Source organism: Terrapene carolina, unplaced genomic scaffold (assembly GCF_002925995.2).
Source record: "Terrapene carolina triunguis isolate 2854851 unplaced genomic scaffold, T_m_triunguis-2.0 Scaffold95, whole genome shotgun sequence".
Taxonomy (NCBI): Eukaryota; Metazoa; Chordata; order Testudines; family Emydidae; genus Terrapene; species Terrapene triunguis.
Window position 1 is genome coordinate 16,806,054 of NW_020664446.1, and position 15,015 is coordinate 16,821,068.

At 45.2% G+C, this 15,015-nt stretch overlaps 1 protein-coding gene across 2 annotated transcripts in view; it reads left to right on the forward strand.

Annotated features, from left to right (window-relative positions):
• Window positions 1–15,015, forward strand: part of INPP5F (inositol polyphosphate-5-phosphatase F) — a 94,034-nt gene that overhangs the window by 22,700 nt on the left and 56,319 nt on the right. For both annotated transcript variants that reach the window (XM_024206243.3, XM_024206244.3), the window contains exon 2: window positions 1,017–1,097. In XM_024206243.3, coding sequence (XP_024062011.1) covers window positions 1,017–1,097 — 81 coding nt within the window. The remainder of the gene's footprint in view (window positions 1–1,016; window positions 1,098–15,015) is intronic.

Sequence of the window (15,015 nt, forward strand, 5' to 3'; positions counted from 1 at the left end):
GGAATAAAAAACTTACTATAGAAAACAGAAATGCCAAATCTTATTTCCCCATGGTGTTCTGGATGAATGATTCTCTTTTCAGTGTGCCGTGTTCCCTGGATGATTTAGTACATACAGTATTATTGTGATCCGTTATTATCAGATACATTTTGAAGCTGTAAGTGGAGACTTGAATAAAACATCTAACACACATTGCTATGTTCTACCATGATGAGGATTTGTGGAGTTTTTCCTTGTCTATAAATCCCTGGGAATAAGTAGTCTTCCTTAATCAAATAATTTCACTTCAATGAGGTAGAAATGGTTTCAAAGGATGTTTTCTAAACTTCAAGAAAGTGTTAGTAAGCATGCATCTTGAGCATCTCACTTGAGGTACAAACTAACCTTCATACTTATTACTGTACTATGCTGGCTTGTGACAATGACACCTTTTGGAAGGAGCTGGTTCTGCATCATTCTAGCACCGATCATACAGTTCAGGGTGATATGCCTACCCCCAAATGGTAATCTCATTATATTCTTTATGCACCATGTCCCTATTGGATGAATTGGATTTTATTTCATAGTCTGTATCAAAGCATAGCTTGGATGGGTGTTGCGAGGGGGGAAGGTGATAATTTTTGCTATTATATGATTGAGACTAAAGAGCGCCAGTCATTGCCATGGCATTCCCCTCTCTTGGACAATTGGATGAGGCATGTTTCAAATGATAAATATGCTATAGTGAACAGGACTAGTTTTTACACTAAGCTTGTCTTATTAACTTGAGATTTACTGGGAATCCATGAGGCTTGGATAGAAGTCACAAAACCGAGTTTCATCCAGAACAGTAATTACTAGTGCTGATTAAGGGTTAGTAACTTATGTCTTTTAGAATACTTTCAGATTATGATGATGAAAACAACTCTTTACACAGTGCATCAGAAATTCCTGAAAAGTAAAGTGTTTTGTTTTTAATGTAAGTGCGTCTATTGTTACATTTCAGATTTTCTTATAAGCCTCAATTTTTCTTGCAGCCACTGATCTTCTTCTGGCCTGGAATCCTGTCTGTCTGGGCCTGGTAGAGGGAGTGATTGGGAAAGTTCAGCTTCATACAGGTATGATTTGTTTAAACATGTTTTATATTGTAATGTGATTGTGTATTAAAAAAGAAGCTTTGCAGTGTTCTGTGTACCAATCTGAAATGATCAATCCTCCGTATCACTGGTGGGTAGAAAAGAGGATCTGGACTGTGCTGCTTTGTCTTCTTTTCCTGGTCTAGTTTCTCTCTGGGTGGGAAGAATAGTCCTGGTAGAGTTTTCTGTAAATTTTGATGAAGGAGGCAAATTATAGTCCAAGAATTGGGGCTGTATGGAAACAGATTCTTGTCTAGGTTTCTAAGCTCACTGGCTGTACTGTTGTCTGTTTGCCGTATTCAGCGTATGTCAATTAGAGTTGCTATCAGAAAGTAAAAATGGCTGTCAGACCTGCAGACCTAGGTTCTTGGTGTAGCTGAGTTGATCTCGGCTACAATATGTGTTTTTTGTGGGACAGGAGTGAAGGGGGAAGCTTCAGATTGTAGTACTTCATCTGCAAACAATTGGAGAAGTGCTTCTCCCAGAATGATTAATGTAATCACTTTATTCTGTCAAAAATGTGTGTGTGTGTGTGTGTGTGTAAGAGTTTGATCATAAAAATACACTGATCCACTGGCACCTATGGTACTCTAGGCATATCTGATAAATGCTATTCTAGTGTGATTGAGTGAAATGAATAGCATCAGAAAACTTTACGTAACAGTTAGGAAATATGTAAGAGGAGGAAGCTGTTCGGACATGTTAAAATCTGAGCCATATGGAAGGTTTGTGTAGACAAGCCCTGAGACAGTTGTGGTAGTTAAGGAGTTACTCTTGGCTCACGAATGAGGCTGATGGAATAAAAATTAGGTGGGGGGAATGGGGAGGAATTCCCTTTTCAGTATATTTTTTCCGAGTGAATTCAAAAACTCGTTTCTTCTCATGTTCCTCCTTCAAATGCTTGCTTTTGCAAGCCAATATAGGAGAATTTAAGCACCCTGGCTCCCTCAGTGGAATGTCTGCCATGGACACAGACTGCCAGCTATGTGGTACAGGAATACAAAATTCAGATCAGCATTAATTAGGTTCCTGATAATTTCTTTTTTTCCTGCTAGGTTTGTAGTAGTAATCCTTGTCATCTAGTTGTCCATCAAAACTTTTTCCCAGTGAAGCAATGTGTCATACCCCTGTCATAATATTATGAAATGGTGAAGTGGCTGTGAATTATTTTAATCTATCTCCACTGATGACGAGTTGACACAAGACTTGCAAATTCCTTTCCCAGTAGGATAGTTTACTTAACTAAGTTGAGTGTTGTTTTTCTTAGCAAACAACAAATAGTGGATAATTGCAACTTCTGGTTAAAGTTCCTTATGTCACTTCCTCCTTTTGGTGGAAACACAGAACACGACTTTCCTACAAATACCCTGAACCATGAATGAAAACTAGTACCTCACCAACTCCATGGTGCTGTTTTACAACTACAACTTGCAAATTCATGACAATCTGGACAATGAAATGCAGATTATAACTTAAAATGCAAAACCCTCACAATGAGCGTGTGTTCTGACTGCACTCTATTTCTGTTTAGAAGAGTCTCTATGCTGATAGAGGTCTGGATAAAAGTGCATTGTTAAAACTAGGAAAGCTTGCATAACCTCTGTTTACATTATTGTTCTCAATGCTATTTTTAAATTTTCATGAGTGCTTAATACAGCATTTAAAAGAGTGATTTTTTGGCAACATGGTCTATGTAGGTAAAGTTTCAAATAAATTACAGAACACTAGGATAGATTAAGTGGTAAAATGGATCAGACTCTTGCTGCCTGTCAAAATAAGAAATGGATACGCTGCAGTATTAGAGATGCTGAAATAGAGCACTGCCAGTGCTGTTATAGGGCAAGAGCACAGGAAATGCTGCTGCCTGCCTTGTGATAACGGATGCACAGCTCTGGAGAGTGGGTGAAGAAATCTCTAATCCCTACTTCAGATAAATATTCTTGACTTTTATTTTTCTTAAAAATTAACTAAATCAATTTTCTTTTAAACTGGGAAAAACATTGATGTAGGGATCAAAATAGTTATTGCCTATTTGTTTGAATTATTTTGGATTGACATTTGATCTATTAAGGCACGAAATGCCATCTTCATGCTATCCTTTCAGGCTGGCTTATTTTTATTTGTGCTTAATGTTTGCATTTATACGTATCCAAGGAAATTAGATATATTATAAAATATTGGCTGACAATATGAGAGTGGGATGTCTTTGGCAGTTGAACCTCTTACACAACTCAAAGATCTTTGTCATGGAGTTTCTGGCTCCCCTTAAGGATGTTGCATTATTGCTAACCTTTAGCAAATGGTGCTCTCTCTGGAACAAGTAAACAGAGGCCAGAGAGGCTGCTAGACAGCATTAATGCTCCATCATCGAGGGGTTGAGTGTGTTGCCTCTGCTTCAAACGTATGTCCAAGGGTGGATCCTGAATAGTCCAGAATGGCATAACAGCATGTTGCATTGTTGCTGGACAGCTGAAACCCTACTTTTAATTCCTTATTTATACAAAAAGGAAATGAGTTTGTGAGGTTCACGTATTATATGTATAAATTTTGAGGTGAGAATACACTTATCCCAAAGCACAATATTTGTGTTGAGCTTTCTCCATTAAGAAGAACATATTTCTCGAGAAAAGAGCAATACCAGATGACCAGATTTGGTATGTGACTAATGAAAAAAGTTAAAAGAAAGCACCAATCACTTCAAAAGAAAATTTTGGAAGTAGAATGGCAACAAATGCAAGGGTTTTAATCTCTAATCTCTCCAAAAGTGACCTAGAATATGAAGATGGAAGTTGTAACTAGCCTATGACAAAGAAAGTGAAGGTAACGTTAAACAAAGTTGTTAATAATGGGTTGAGACGTTAGTGAGCCATTTAAAGAGGATTAGCCATTGCCTAAGGATTACTGCAATGATCAGTTCAAAGAATTCCTTAGCATGTTAATAACACCCATGGTGGGTTTTAAATAAAACAGTGCTTTTATTGTAAATTTGAAACAAAAGATTTAACTTGTACTAGCGTGTCTCTATCTTCTACTAGCTAACCTGTGGAATTCTATTCTTAGGCTCATGGATAATTAGCTTATGGGTTGATACCCATGTGTGCCTGAAATTTGAGTGTTACTTGCCACATAAGAGTTTAGTAGTGCTTTATAAAGGATTTGAAATGTCATAATTTTGATTGCCATTGATGTTTGGTAATTGTTCTGTTTGTGCTAGTGTGGGTGTGCAACTCAGTAGCTGTAAATTTCTAGCCCCCATCACAAGTCAAAGCTATAAATGATGGAACTGTGCCAGAGCTGCCTGTTTTTGTTTTTTCAGTTGGGACGCTTCCAGTAAATTCTTTAATGGTGAGAATAAACGTCCTTCTCAAAATCTGTCCTTTAGTACCTGCTGTAACTAATAGGTATTTCAAGCTCTATTTCATTATCTTTGGTTTAATATTTAACTAATTAGCAATGTTGTATATGATTATAAAAAGAGTTAGGAGAACTTCGATGTGACACTCAGCCTTCATTTCTAGGATTTGACATGGATTTAAAATAGCAGCATACACTTGTTTATTGTATTTAATGGTAACATCACTAATAGCTTAAACATTCCTAAGTAGTAGTAATTTTCCAAAGGGGATCCCTTTTAGTTTTACAACCCTTTCATAGGCTGAGTCTTATGCAGATTGAGCTAGTTGGGACCTTCTGGTGTTTTCTGTCTGTATAGACCAGCATAGAAACTATCAAGCCCTTCATTATACAAACATTTTGAAGCTGCAGGCCATTAAATGTGCTCTAAAGTCATTTTTGCTGCTACTTAAGTGCTGTTTTGTGAAATTGATGAGGGGCAACATGTCATCAGAGTTCTCTCTAAACAAGCAGAATGGTGCTCTCGCTCTCAGTTTCTCTGTTTGAAGTGAGATCCCTGTAGGACTGATGTCCGGCTTTGTTGGATGCAATCTATGGCCCCTAACCTTGTCAAACAATGTGCTTTCTTTGCTGGTATCTTAAGTCAGAAGCCACAAAACCAGCATGAGAAATTTCTGAAGCAGTCTGTGATGGACCTTCAGTTCAGAACGTTCTTTTCTTAGAGCTCTGCCACAAACTACGAACAGGTATGGACAGTCTCCATCAGATATGCTCCTATTGGACTGGAGCAGAGATCTACTATAAGCTTTTCAATCAGTCATATTCTACTGGTGATCATTAAGCGAAGACTGTCTAAATCCAGAGTAATTTTGCCTCCTTATTTTGATTATAGGACATAACTACTTCTGACTTCACATGTTCTGCAAGAGTGCAGAGCATCTTGCTGCAATCCAGGAAATGACAATAAAATAACGCGTCTAGAGATGAAGATGCCTTTTCCCTATGGACAGAAGATAACTACAATAACTCCTCACTTAACGTTGTAGTTATGTTCCTGAAAAATGCGACTTTAAGTGAAACGATGTTAAGCGAATCCAATTTCCCCATAAGAATTAATGTAAATAGGGGTTAGGTTCCAGGGCTGCTTCCCCTACTCTGCAAGCACCAGGGGCGGGGGGCTCAACCCTCAGCCCGCCCACTCCACCCCTTCCCCCAAGCACCCACCCTTGACCAGCCTCTTCTCCCCCCCACCTCCTCCCCTTTTACTTTGCAGGCTGCGTCCTGGCTCCTCCCCCTCCCTCCCTCCCTTCCCTTCTAAACGCCGCAAGCCAGCTGATTGCTGCGTTCGGGAGGCAGGGGATGGAGGGGGGAGGTGCGCCTAGTCCTCGCTCCTTCCCCTTCCCTCCTGCCCGGGGCAATCAGCTGGCTTGCCGCGTTTGGGAGGCGAGGGTGGGGGAGCCTGCGCGCCGAGTCCTCGCTCCTCCCCCTCCCTCCTGCCTCCAAAATGCCGCAAGCCAGCTGATTGCCGTGGGCAGGAGGCGGGGGGAGGAGCAAGGACTCGGCGTGCAGGCTCCCCCTACCTCCCCTGCCTCCCGAACGCGGCAAGCCAGCTGATTGCCCCGGCAGGAGGGAAGGGGGAGGAACGAGGACTCGGCGCACCTCCCCTGCCTCCGGAACGCGGCAGTCAGCTGGCTTGCGGCATTTAGATGGGAGGGGAGGGAGGGGGAGGAGCCAGGACGCACTTGCTTTGTTCACTGCTTGCAGGAAGAGCAGCCCGTTGGAGCTAGCTGGTGGGGGCTTGGAACCAGGGTGGACTGGCAGCCCCCCCATCAGCTTCCCGGCTCCCCTAAGTTCCCTGTGTGGCAGCAGCCCAGCAGGCTATCAATTGCCGGGCAGTTCAGCTGTCCCTCCCCCCACTGCCATGTGCTGCTTCTGCCCTCTGCCTTGGAGCTGCTCCTGGGAGCTTCCTGCTTGCTGTGCAAGGGGGGGCAGAGAGGGGTGCTAATGTCAGGGTGTCCCTTTCCCCCCTGCTCCTTTACCCTATCTCCGCGTGGAGGGTGCACGACAGGGCTCAGGATGGAGGGAGCTTGCTGGCAGCAGCTGCTGTCTCAACTTGCTGATCTACTTAAAAAGGCAGTGTACTTACTGGGGTCAGCATACTTAAAGGGGCAATGCATCTCTCTCTCTCTCTCTCTCACACACACACGGTGTGTCTGTCTGTCTCTGTGCCATGCTGTCTCCCTCCCTCCGTTCATGCTGCCTTGTAGAGTGTGAGGCGACATTAACAACAATGTGTTAACCTTTGAGAACTTAGTGGAGTGCTAGTTCACCATTTAGCAGTAAGGCATTCCCTGGGAAATATCCCTCCCTCTTCCACACTTTGACTCCACCACCTCAACCAAGCTTCACAATCATCATTGTGTGTATATAGATATAGATATAGTCTTGTTTGGCGAAAAAAATTTCCCTGGAACCTAGCCCCCCCCCCCATTTACATTAGTTCTTATGGGGAAATTGGATTCACTTAACATCATCTCGCTTAAAGTAGAATTTTCCAGGAAAATAACTACATTAAATTAATTAATTAATTTTCAGAGGTGTTGAGCACCTGCAGTTTCTTTTGGAAGGAAAGAGTTGGGTGCTCGGAAGGGAGTGAAGGGAATTAACTTTTGGCATACACTGAGAAGGAATGAAATGACTTCATCAGGAAATGAGTCATATAACCAATCTCAGCATTGTCCATATTGATTTGATTCAGATACAGACTATACTATTATGATCACCACTTTTACAAGATAAATTTTGTACAAAGTGTACCTTGTGAGGTATCATTTGAAAAGTTATAATCTGCTGAATATAATTATCCTGTTAAAATATGTGTAGTGACACTTCATGCAAAATTATAAGCTTCTGCTGCATGATTGTTACTGAAATATGTTGTAATTCTGGGTAACACCCACTAAACAGTTTTTCAGAGACAAAGGCACACTAGCATCCCAGACAGGTGTTAAAGGGCCATCACCTACTTAAGTGGACATCCCCCAGCAAGGGGGAAATGTAAACAAGAAATTTACATTACATCCTAGGAATGTTTCAAACCTCACATCCACAAGAGACAGCTTGTTGCCTACATCCCAGCAGGGAGTAATCCTTGAATAAGGGAGAGGGATATAAATATGAGACAGTGACCTCCAACTCACCTCTCGTCCTCCCATGTCTCTGTTCATGACATCAATTACTGTCAAAGAACTACTGAGGGGGGAGTGGTCCCAGGCTGGAAGGAGACCCAGCCTGTTAAATTTCCAACAATGTATGGTGAGACAATGTATGGTGTTTTTAAGTTCACTTAGCTTGTTAAGTAGGTATTAGCTTGCGTATTACTCATTTTCTTGTGTAACCAATCCTGATTTTTATAGATCATCACTTATAATCACTTAAGTTTATTAACTACAGAAAGATAGATTTTATCTTATAGTTTTATCTTAACCTCTCTGTTTGGATTAAAGTTTGTTGGAAACTCCATTTAGGATAACAAGGCTGGTGCATATATCATTTCCTTTAATTAAATGCTGGAGTTTCTATGAGCTTGCATTTTCAGTAGTGTGCTGGTCAGTACAAGATGCACATTTCTGGGGGAACAAGGCTGAGACTAAGAATTTGTGGGTGTTGCCCTGTATGTAATTCATGAGTGACTGGTCAGAGTGCTCGTGTATTTAGCTGGGAGTGAATTTGCATGCTGAAGGCTGTGTGAGCAGGCCAGGTGTGGCTGTTCTGACAGCAAAGCAGTGTAAAAGGCATCCTAGACCCTAGGGTGCCATCGACTTAAGGGGACACTGCTGTTCAACAGTCCGGATTGTACCCTGGGGAATGTCTCACTCACTATTTGTTCGAGAGGTTTGTTTTTCTGTTTTGCTGAAATCCTTTCACGCATTAAAACTCTTGGTAACATGGTCTTTGTCTCTGCGGTTTTGGGCCCTATTTCTGTCATGTTTCTTGGTAGTCTATTTCTTTGTCCTTTTAGTAAAAGAGAAACTAAAACATTGAGTGTCACTGAGCAGGTAGTGGGGAGAAGAGGTTGTAGAAAGTCTCGTTAACAGCCAGGGGAGGGTTTGTGACAAGTAATCTCATATGCATATTCAAGGATATGAATATAAATTCTGATAACCTTGAAAATGTTGGCAGATAGCCATTTCACATTATATGGATGTTTTGTGATCTTGCATGTGTTGGTGCTTCATCCTTTCATGATACAAAATTTCCTTTGCACTGGAAGCTTCAGTGAGCATCCCCTGCTTTGCATGTTACTCCTGGGGGAATTCTGCGCCAAAAAATTAAAAATGATGCGCACAATATTTTAAAATTCTGCAAATTTTATTTGTCAAAATCACACTATATAGAATCATGCCAGTTTCAATTATTTTGGTAATTTATTTCAAAATACCCGTCAGCAAGTATGTCTGTAACAATACAGACACACACAAAAATTCCCCCAGGAGTAGAGAGTTAAACCCCTATGACAACCCATTTCCCGTTTCTCTGGCCCCCCTGGCCCAGACACTCCCAACCCCTACCATCCCAGAGCGTTTACCTTTTAGAGATTCTTTAACCAGGTCTCTATTACACTTTTCTGTGCAATCCTTAATAATCGCCTGTGTTTTCAGAAATAGCTTCTGTAGTATAGAATATGTATGAGTTGCTGTAGAGAAAACCAGTAGAATGAAGGGGGAAAAAAAAGTAAATGGCTAGAGGGAGCTGAAATGTGGATAAAATGTTTGTTCTGATATAGCAGGGTATGTTGCTTTGAATATTCTATTGTGTGCAGCTGGCCATTTCAACATAAGAGCTGAGCCTGTCTTTCAGTACAATCATGTGGGGTTGGAGGAGCTGTTTAAATTCAGTTCTCCTGTTGGCCAGAGATCTCTGATTGGTTTTATTAAAGGGTTTCTATCTGTATTTCTCTGGAGAAAGGTGGGGAAGATATGGGGAGACTCTTTTTTGATTTATGGCAGGGATTGGGGTAATGGAGCTTTGTGTTGACTTATCCTAGACTTGTAGAGAATTTTGTCTGTGACCTTAATTACTTTATGTGGGAAGGCCCTATGGGGAGGAGAGTAATGTTTGCAGTTTATGAAGCCCAATACCTACCTGCCCCCTCCCAAGCTATTTCTGGAATACCAGATGGTTTTGGTGGATAGAAGCATCCTTTAATTCATCTGTCTGACTACTTCTCTGATGTGAACTTTGCTATGCTTATCCATGTGTTTCTGATTGCCAGAGTGGATTATTTTAATACACTTTACTTGGGGCTTCCCTTGAAGACCACTTGGAAACTGTTAGAAGATGGTATAGTGGCCTGCTTAGGAAGGAAGGCTGATCATAGGCAACACATTACACCAGTGCTGTGCAGATTTCACTAATGTTGAACATACCCTGACTTGCACCTGAAGGAAGTCTACAGTCAATGAAAAGATGTATCAAATATTCCCTCAGTGCTACCAGTCAAGATAAAATTGTAATAAGCCATGGCATAGTCTTTATCGTATATAAATAGCTAACCAGCTGAATGCAGCAGAATAATTATCCCATCAGATGTGAAGGTTCATGTTGCCTGCTTTCACTGAAAGTTAATAGCTGAACCTAGTAGTGTTTCTGGTATTCATGTTAGAAGATGAGAATATATAAAAGTTGAAGTAGGCATGGCTTGGGAAGGGTACCCTGTAAGATAAGATGGATGAAGCACCGGAAAGCTCTTTGAGTTAATGTACATCTCATTAGCAGAGTGGCTGGGAAATTTTTTTGAAGGAATCCTTTTTGTTGTTGTTTGTTGGAAAATGTTGATTTGTTGAAACCAAAAAACTTGAAAGTAGATAACTCATATCTTCAATAGGACATGACTATCTGCCTCTCCTCCACCCAATCAAAAGCATAGGTAGAAATTTGCAAGAAATAAAATATGCATCATTTTGGCACTTAACAAGGAATTTGCTATTTAGCTCAGACAACAATCCCAATGTGACAAAAATAAGGAAGTGGCAATGTTTTCTGGTCTATTTCTGAGCAAACTCAAGCAGCAGTGTTTATAGAGGTAGGCCATGTGATTGCTATAGTATTACAAGTTCTAAACCTGCAATGTCACCTTGTCCAGGGGAGAAAAGTGTGACTTGACAGTATGCATAATGTGTTACTTGAGATGTTGCTGTACACTGAGTGTTTTAGGAAGTGTTAGAAAAACACTTAAGTGGTACTGGGTGGTAGTTGGAGCAAAAACCTGAACTAAATTCCTGTTATAGTGGAAGAAACTGAAGTGGTAGGTTATTTTAACAGATACAGTGCTTTAAATTAGTTGTTGCCATCTGTTCTTCCTTAGCTTATAATGCAGAAAAAACACAATAATTAAATCCAGTGAAAAATGAGGCAGACGACTAAAATGTACACTTCTAAAATGACAGGAAGCTGTGATTTCCCTGAAGGCGGGAGTTAGCGTGCATACATGAGTAGGAAAAAATTCCAATTGAATGTGTTGTCCAAAAGCTGTTTTAGGAAACTGTTCTTATCTTATCCATAAGAGCACACATCCAATCTAGGGATTCCTTATTACAGTTGCAAGCAATATCTGAATAATTGAGAGCCTTTCCTGGTCATTGTTCTAGTTTTTCCTCCAGGTCATACTTTATCTGCATAATCACTTCCTGATCTGCATTCTCATCCTGCCCTGAGATGTAAGCTTCATTTCTATTATTTTGACTCAGGGATCAGAATTACAGTACAAGCATATATATTTAATGCACCCAAGCATGTTTTCTGTACACATTTTGCAACTTAAGTGTCTGGATTCTTGCATTTAATAATAGCGCTAAGTAAATTAATCTCTTTAGTTCTTGTTCAGCATTATAGGAGGTTTTATACTCCATTGTGGGGAATAGCCAAAAATATCACTCTTGACTTCATTAAGCTTTCTTCTTCTTTGAGTGCTTGTTCATGTCAATTCCAATCAGGTGTGTGACACGACAGCCAGAAGACTTTTCCCCTAGCAGCATTCATAAGGTCAGCCTGGGTGCCCCCTGGAGTCGCGCCTTCATGGTGCCCAATATAGGGCCCTGCTGACCCGCCACCCCGTTAGTTCCTTCTTACCGCCAGTGATGCCTAGCTGGAACTTCCCTTGCTCTTGCTTTTCCGAACGCCTTTAGCAGTGTCCCGTTGTAATTTGTATATAGTTAGTAGTTTTTGTCTTAAATAGTAGTAGTAGGCTAAGTTTTCATTATGGGGGTTCCCCCCACCTTTTTCTCCCTGGCCTCCGGGGCATGCCTTGGTTGCTGGGGTTCAATCCGTGTGAAGGCTGCGGAAAGTTGATGCCAAAAAGTGACCCACGCACTTCTTGTTTGAAGTACCTTGGCGAGAGTCACCAAAAGGACAAGTGCTGCATTTGTAAAGGGTTTTAGCCAAAGACCCTTAAGGATCGTGAGCAGAGACTCAGGCCTATCCTCATGGAGGCAGCCCTCCGCTCACAATCTGACCCCGGGTCGGCGGAGCCCGTGCTGATCGCTGCCTCCTCCATGCGCAGCACACCGGTGCCAACGGCGTGCAAGTCGGCTCCTAGAAAGGAGACTAAGGTACCAAACATAAGACTTCTGGTAGGCACTGATCTGTATCTCCGGTGCCCCACAAGAAAAAGAGGCAAGGGAGAGGGTGCTCTCCCCCCCCCCCCCCCAAGTCTAAGGAGACAGCAGCAGGGAGACCTCCACCCACCTACTTCGGGCCCGGCAGCTCCAAGGGGCTCGTTGACTCCTGGGGTCCAGGACTCAAGGGGTCCAGTCGAGTCCGGCCCACTACCACTCTCTGGACTGTCATGGCCAGGACGTTCAACTCCTCTCCACTCTGGCGACTTCTGAGACGGCGCAGGACCTTACCTGCTTGACGGCTCTGCCTTCCCCAAGGAGGGAAGAGGCACTGGTGTTAGCCATGCCGCCTATTCCATCTAGGGGCAAGCCGGCGATGATGTCGCGCTGCTCCCCATCTCTGGCGCGCCACTCCCTGGCGCAAACTGCCCAAGGGGGGGAACCACATCAGTCTCCAGAGGCTCGGCACCACCACTCCTCCATGGTCTTCTTTTTCAGAGACCTCGGAGTCTGAAGCAGAGTCCTATCGTTTGGATAGATCCAGCAGCAGGAGGTCTAGATCTAGGCAACACCGCCAGCCTCCTCCAGCGCAGTGGCCACCTCAATGGCAGCCACCGACTCAGTGGCCCTTTTGGACTCCCTGGGCTTACCATCAGGCCCAGGGTCAGAGCCAGGCATCGAGATCCAGATCGACGTCGATTGCGTTGGCATCCGTCGCCCATGTGCAGCTACTGGCACCGGATCCATCTCTGGCAATGACTCTTGTGCCCCCGCCTGCTGCTTTGGGTTCTGCACTGACAATCCCGGCACCAGCAGCCTCAGCACCATCGGCATGCCAGCCCCATGAGCAACCCTAACCCCCGTGGGCGCCAAGGGCAGTAACCAGGGTCATGGGCCGGTGTTTTTGTCTTTGTCCTCCCCAGATGAGGCTGTTGTGGGCACGTCAATGGCCGCGGCCTTGGAGGACAGCAGGGTCCTGCAACAGTTGTTGTGCAGGGTGGCCCAGAACCTGAGGATCCAGGCAGAGGAGGTGGTAGAGGATGCGGATCCCATGGTGGACATCCTCGCCCCCTCTGGACCCTCCCGTATTACTCTGCCACTTATTAAAAATATAAGTGAAACCACAAAAACTTTGTGACAGATCCCGGCCTCCTTGCCTCCCACAGCAAGGAGGAATGAAATATGCTATTTTGTCCCCTTTAAAGGAGTCCGAGCACTTGTACACTCATCCTCCACCTGACTCCCTGGAGGTGGATGCTGCGAACCACGGGGAGCGCCAGGGGTTCCAGGGACCCTCTCCTAAAAACCGGAAGGTCAAAAAGCTTGACTTATTCGGGAGGAAAATGTACTCCACCGGTGGTTTGCAGCTACGAATTGCAAGCCAACAGGCCATCATTAGCAGATACTCCTTCAACACTTGCAGAGCGATGGCCAAGTTTTCCGAGCTGCTACCATCAGACTCCCATTCTGAATTTAAGGCTTGGTGGAGGAAGGCAAACTCATTTCTAGGGTCTCCTTGCAGGCGGCTCTTGATGGTGCGGATGCGGACGCCTGTACAATGGCTATGGGGGTGGCCATGAGGAGGTCCTCTTGGCTCCAGGTCTCTGGTCTACCTCGTGAAGTCTAGCAGACCATCCAAGACCTGCCCTTTTGAAGTTCAGGCATTATTTTTCGAAAAGATGGAACTGGACTCGACACAGGCCAGCAGTGTCCCGTAACAAGGGCGAGGCGAGTGAGGCATTTGCCTCGGGCACACAAAGTCGGGGGGGCGCAGAAAGTGGGGGGGAGAGAAAAAAAAAAAAAAAAAAAAAAACCCCGGGGGCGCGAACATCTCCACCCCCCGGGCCCCCCCCGCGCCCCCCCCCCGCGCCTCCCCCGAGTGTCCCCCGACCCTGACTTGCTTCCCCCCCCCCTTTCCGGCCCCGGAGCAGAGCTGCTTCATGCTACCTCCCTGCAACAACTGCTGCCGCAGGGTCCTAGTGCCCCCCAACTCAACTGCCAGGGCAGACTGACTCTGAGCCGGCCTTTCCCTTTTACCGGCAGGACCCTCCAGCAGCACAGGGGGGCCCCCCCGCCCGCAGTCACGGCTCCTGCCCCATGCTGGGCAAGGAGGCAGCCCCATCCCTCACCCCCAGTGAGGCTACAGTCAGGGACAACTATAGGGGAGGAGGCGGACGCAGCACCCCTCGGCACCCACCACAGGGGAGGCGAGGGAGATTCCTGGACCTAAGAGGGGCCCTAGGAGCACATGCAGTGACAGTGGTGGGGGTGAGTGTGCTGCTGGGGGGGCAGGAAAGGGGGGCTCCTCCCCCAGAACTCGCTGCTGCTGGCAGGGAAAGGGCTGGGGGGGGGGGAGTCTTCTCTGGCCCCTGTCCTGGAGCAGCCTGCCTGCACCCCAAACTCATCCCCAGCTCTGCCCCATCCCAGAGCCCACACCCCCAGTCAGAGCTTTCACCACCACACCAGAGCCTCAACCCTCTACCCGAGCCCCTCCAGCACCCCAAACACCTTATCCTCAGTCCCAGCCAGAGCCCTCAGCCCCCCCACACCCTGACCCTCTGCCCGAGCCCTGAGCCCCTCCAGCACCCCAAACACCTTATCCCCAGACCCAATCAGAGCCCTCACCCCCCAGCCCTGATCCTCTCCCACACCCCAAACCTCCCAGTCCCAGCCAGAGCCCTCACCCCCCACACTCCTACTCTCGCCCTGAGCCCCTCCCACACTCCAAACCCCTCATCTGCAGCCACAACCCACAGCCCTCACCCCTGCACCCCATCCCTCTGCACCTCTCCCATCCCCAAACTCCCTCCCAGAGCCTGCACCCCAATCTCCTGCCCCAGCCTAGGGCCTGCACCCCAGACCTCCTCCCTCACCCAAACTCCCTCCCAGAGCCTTGGGCGGGTGGCGGGGCAGAGTTTGGGTGGGGGCGG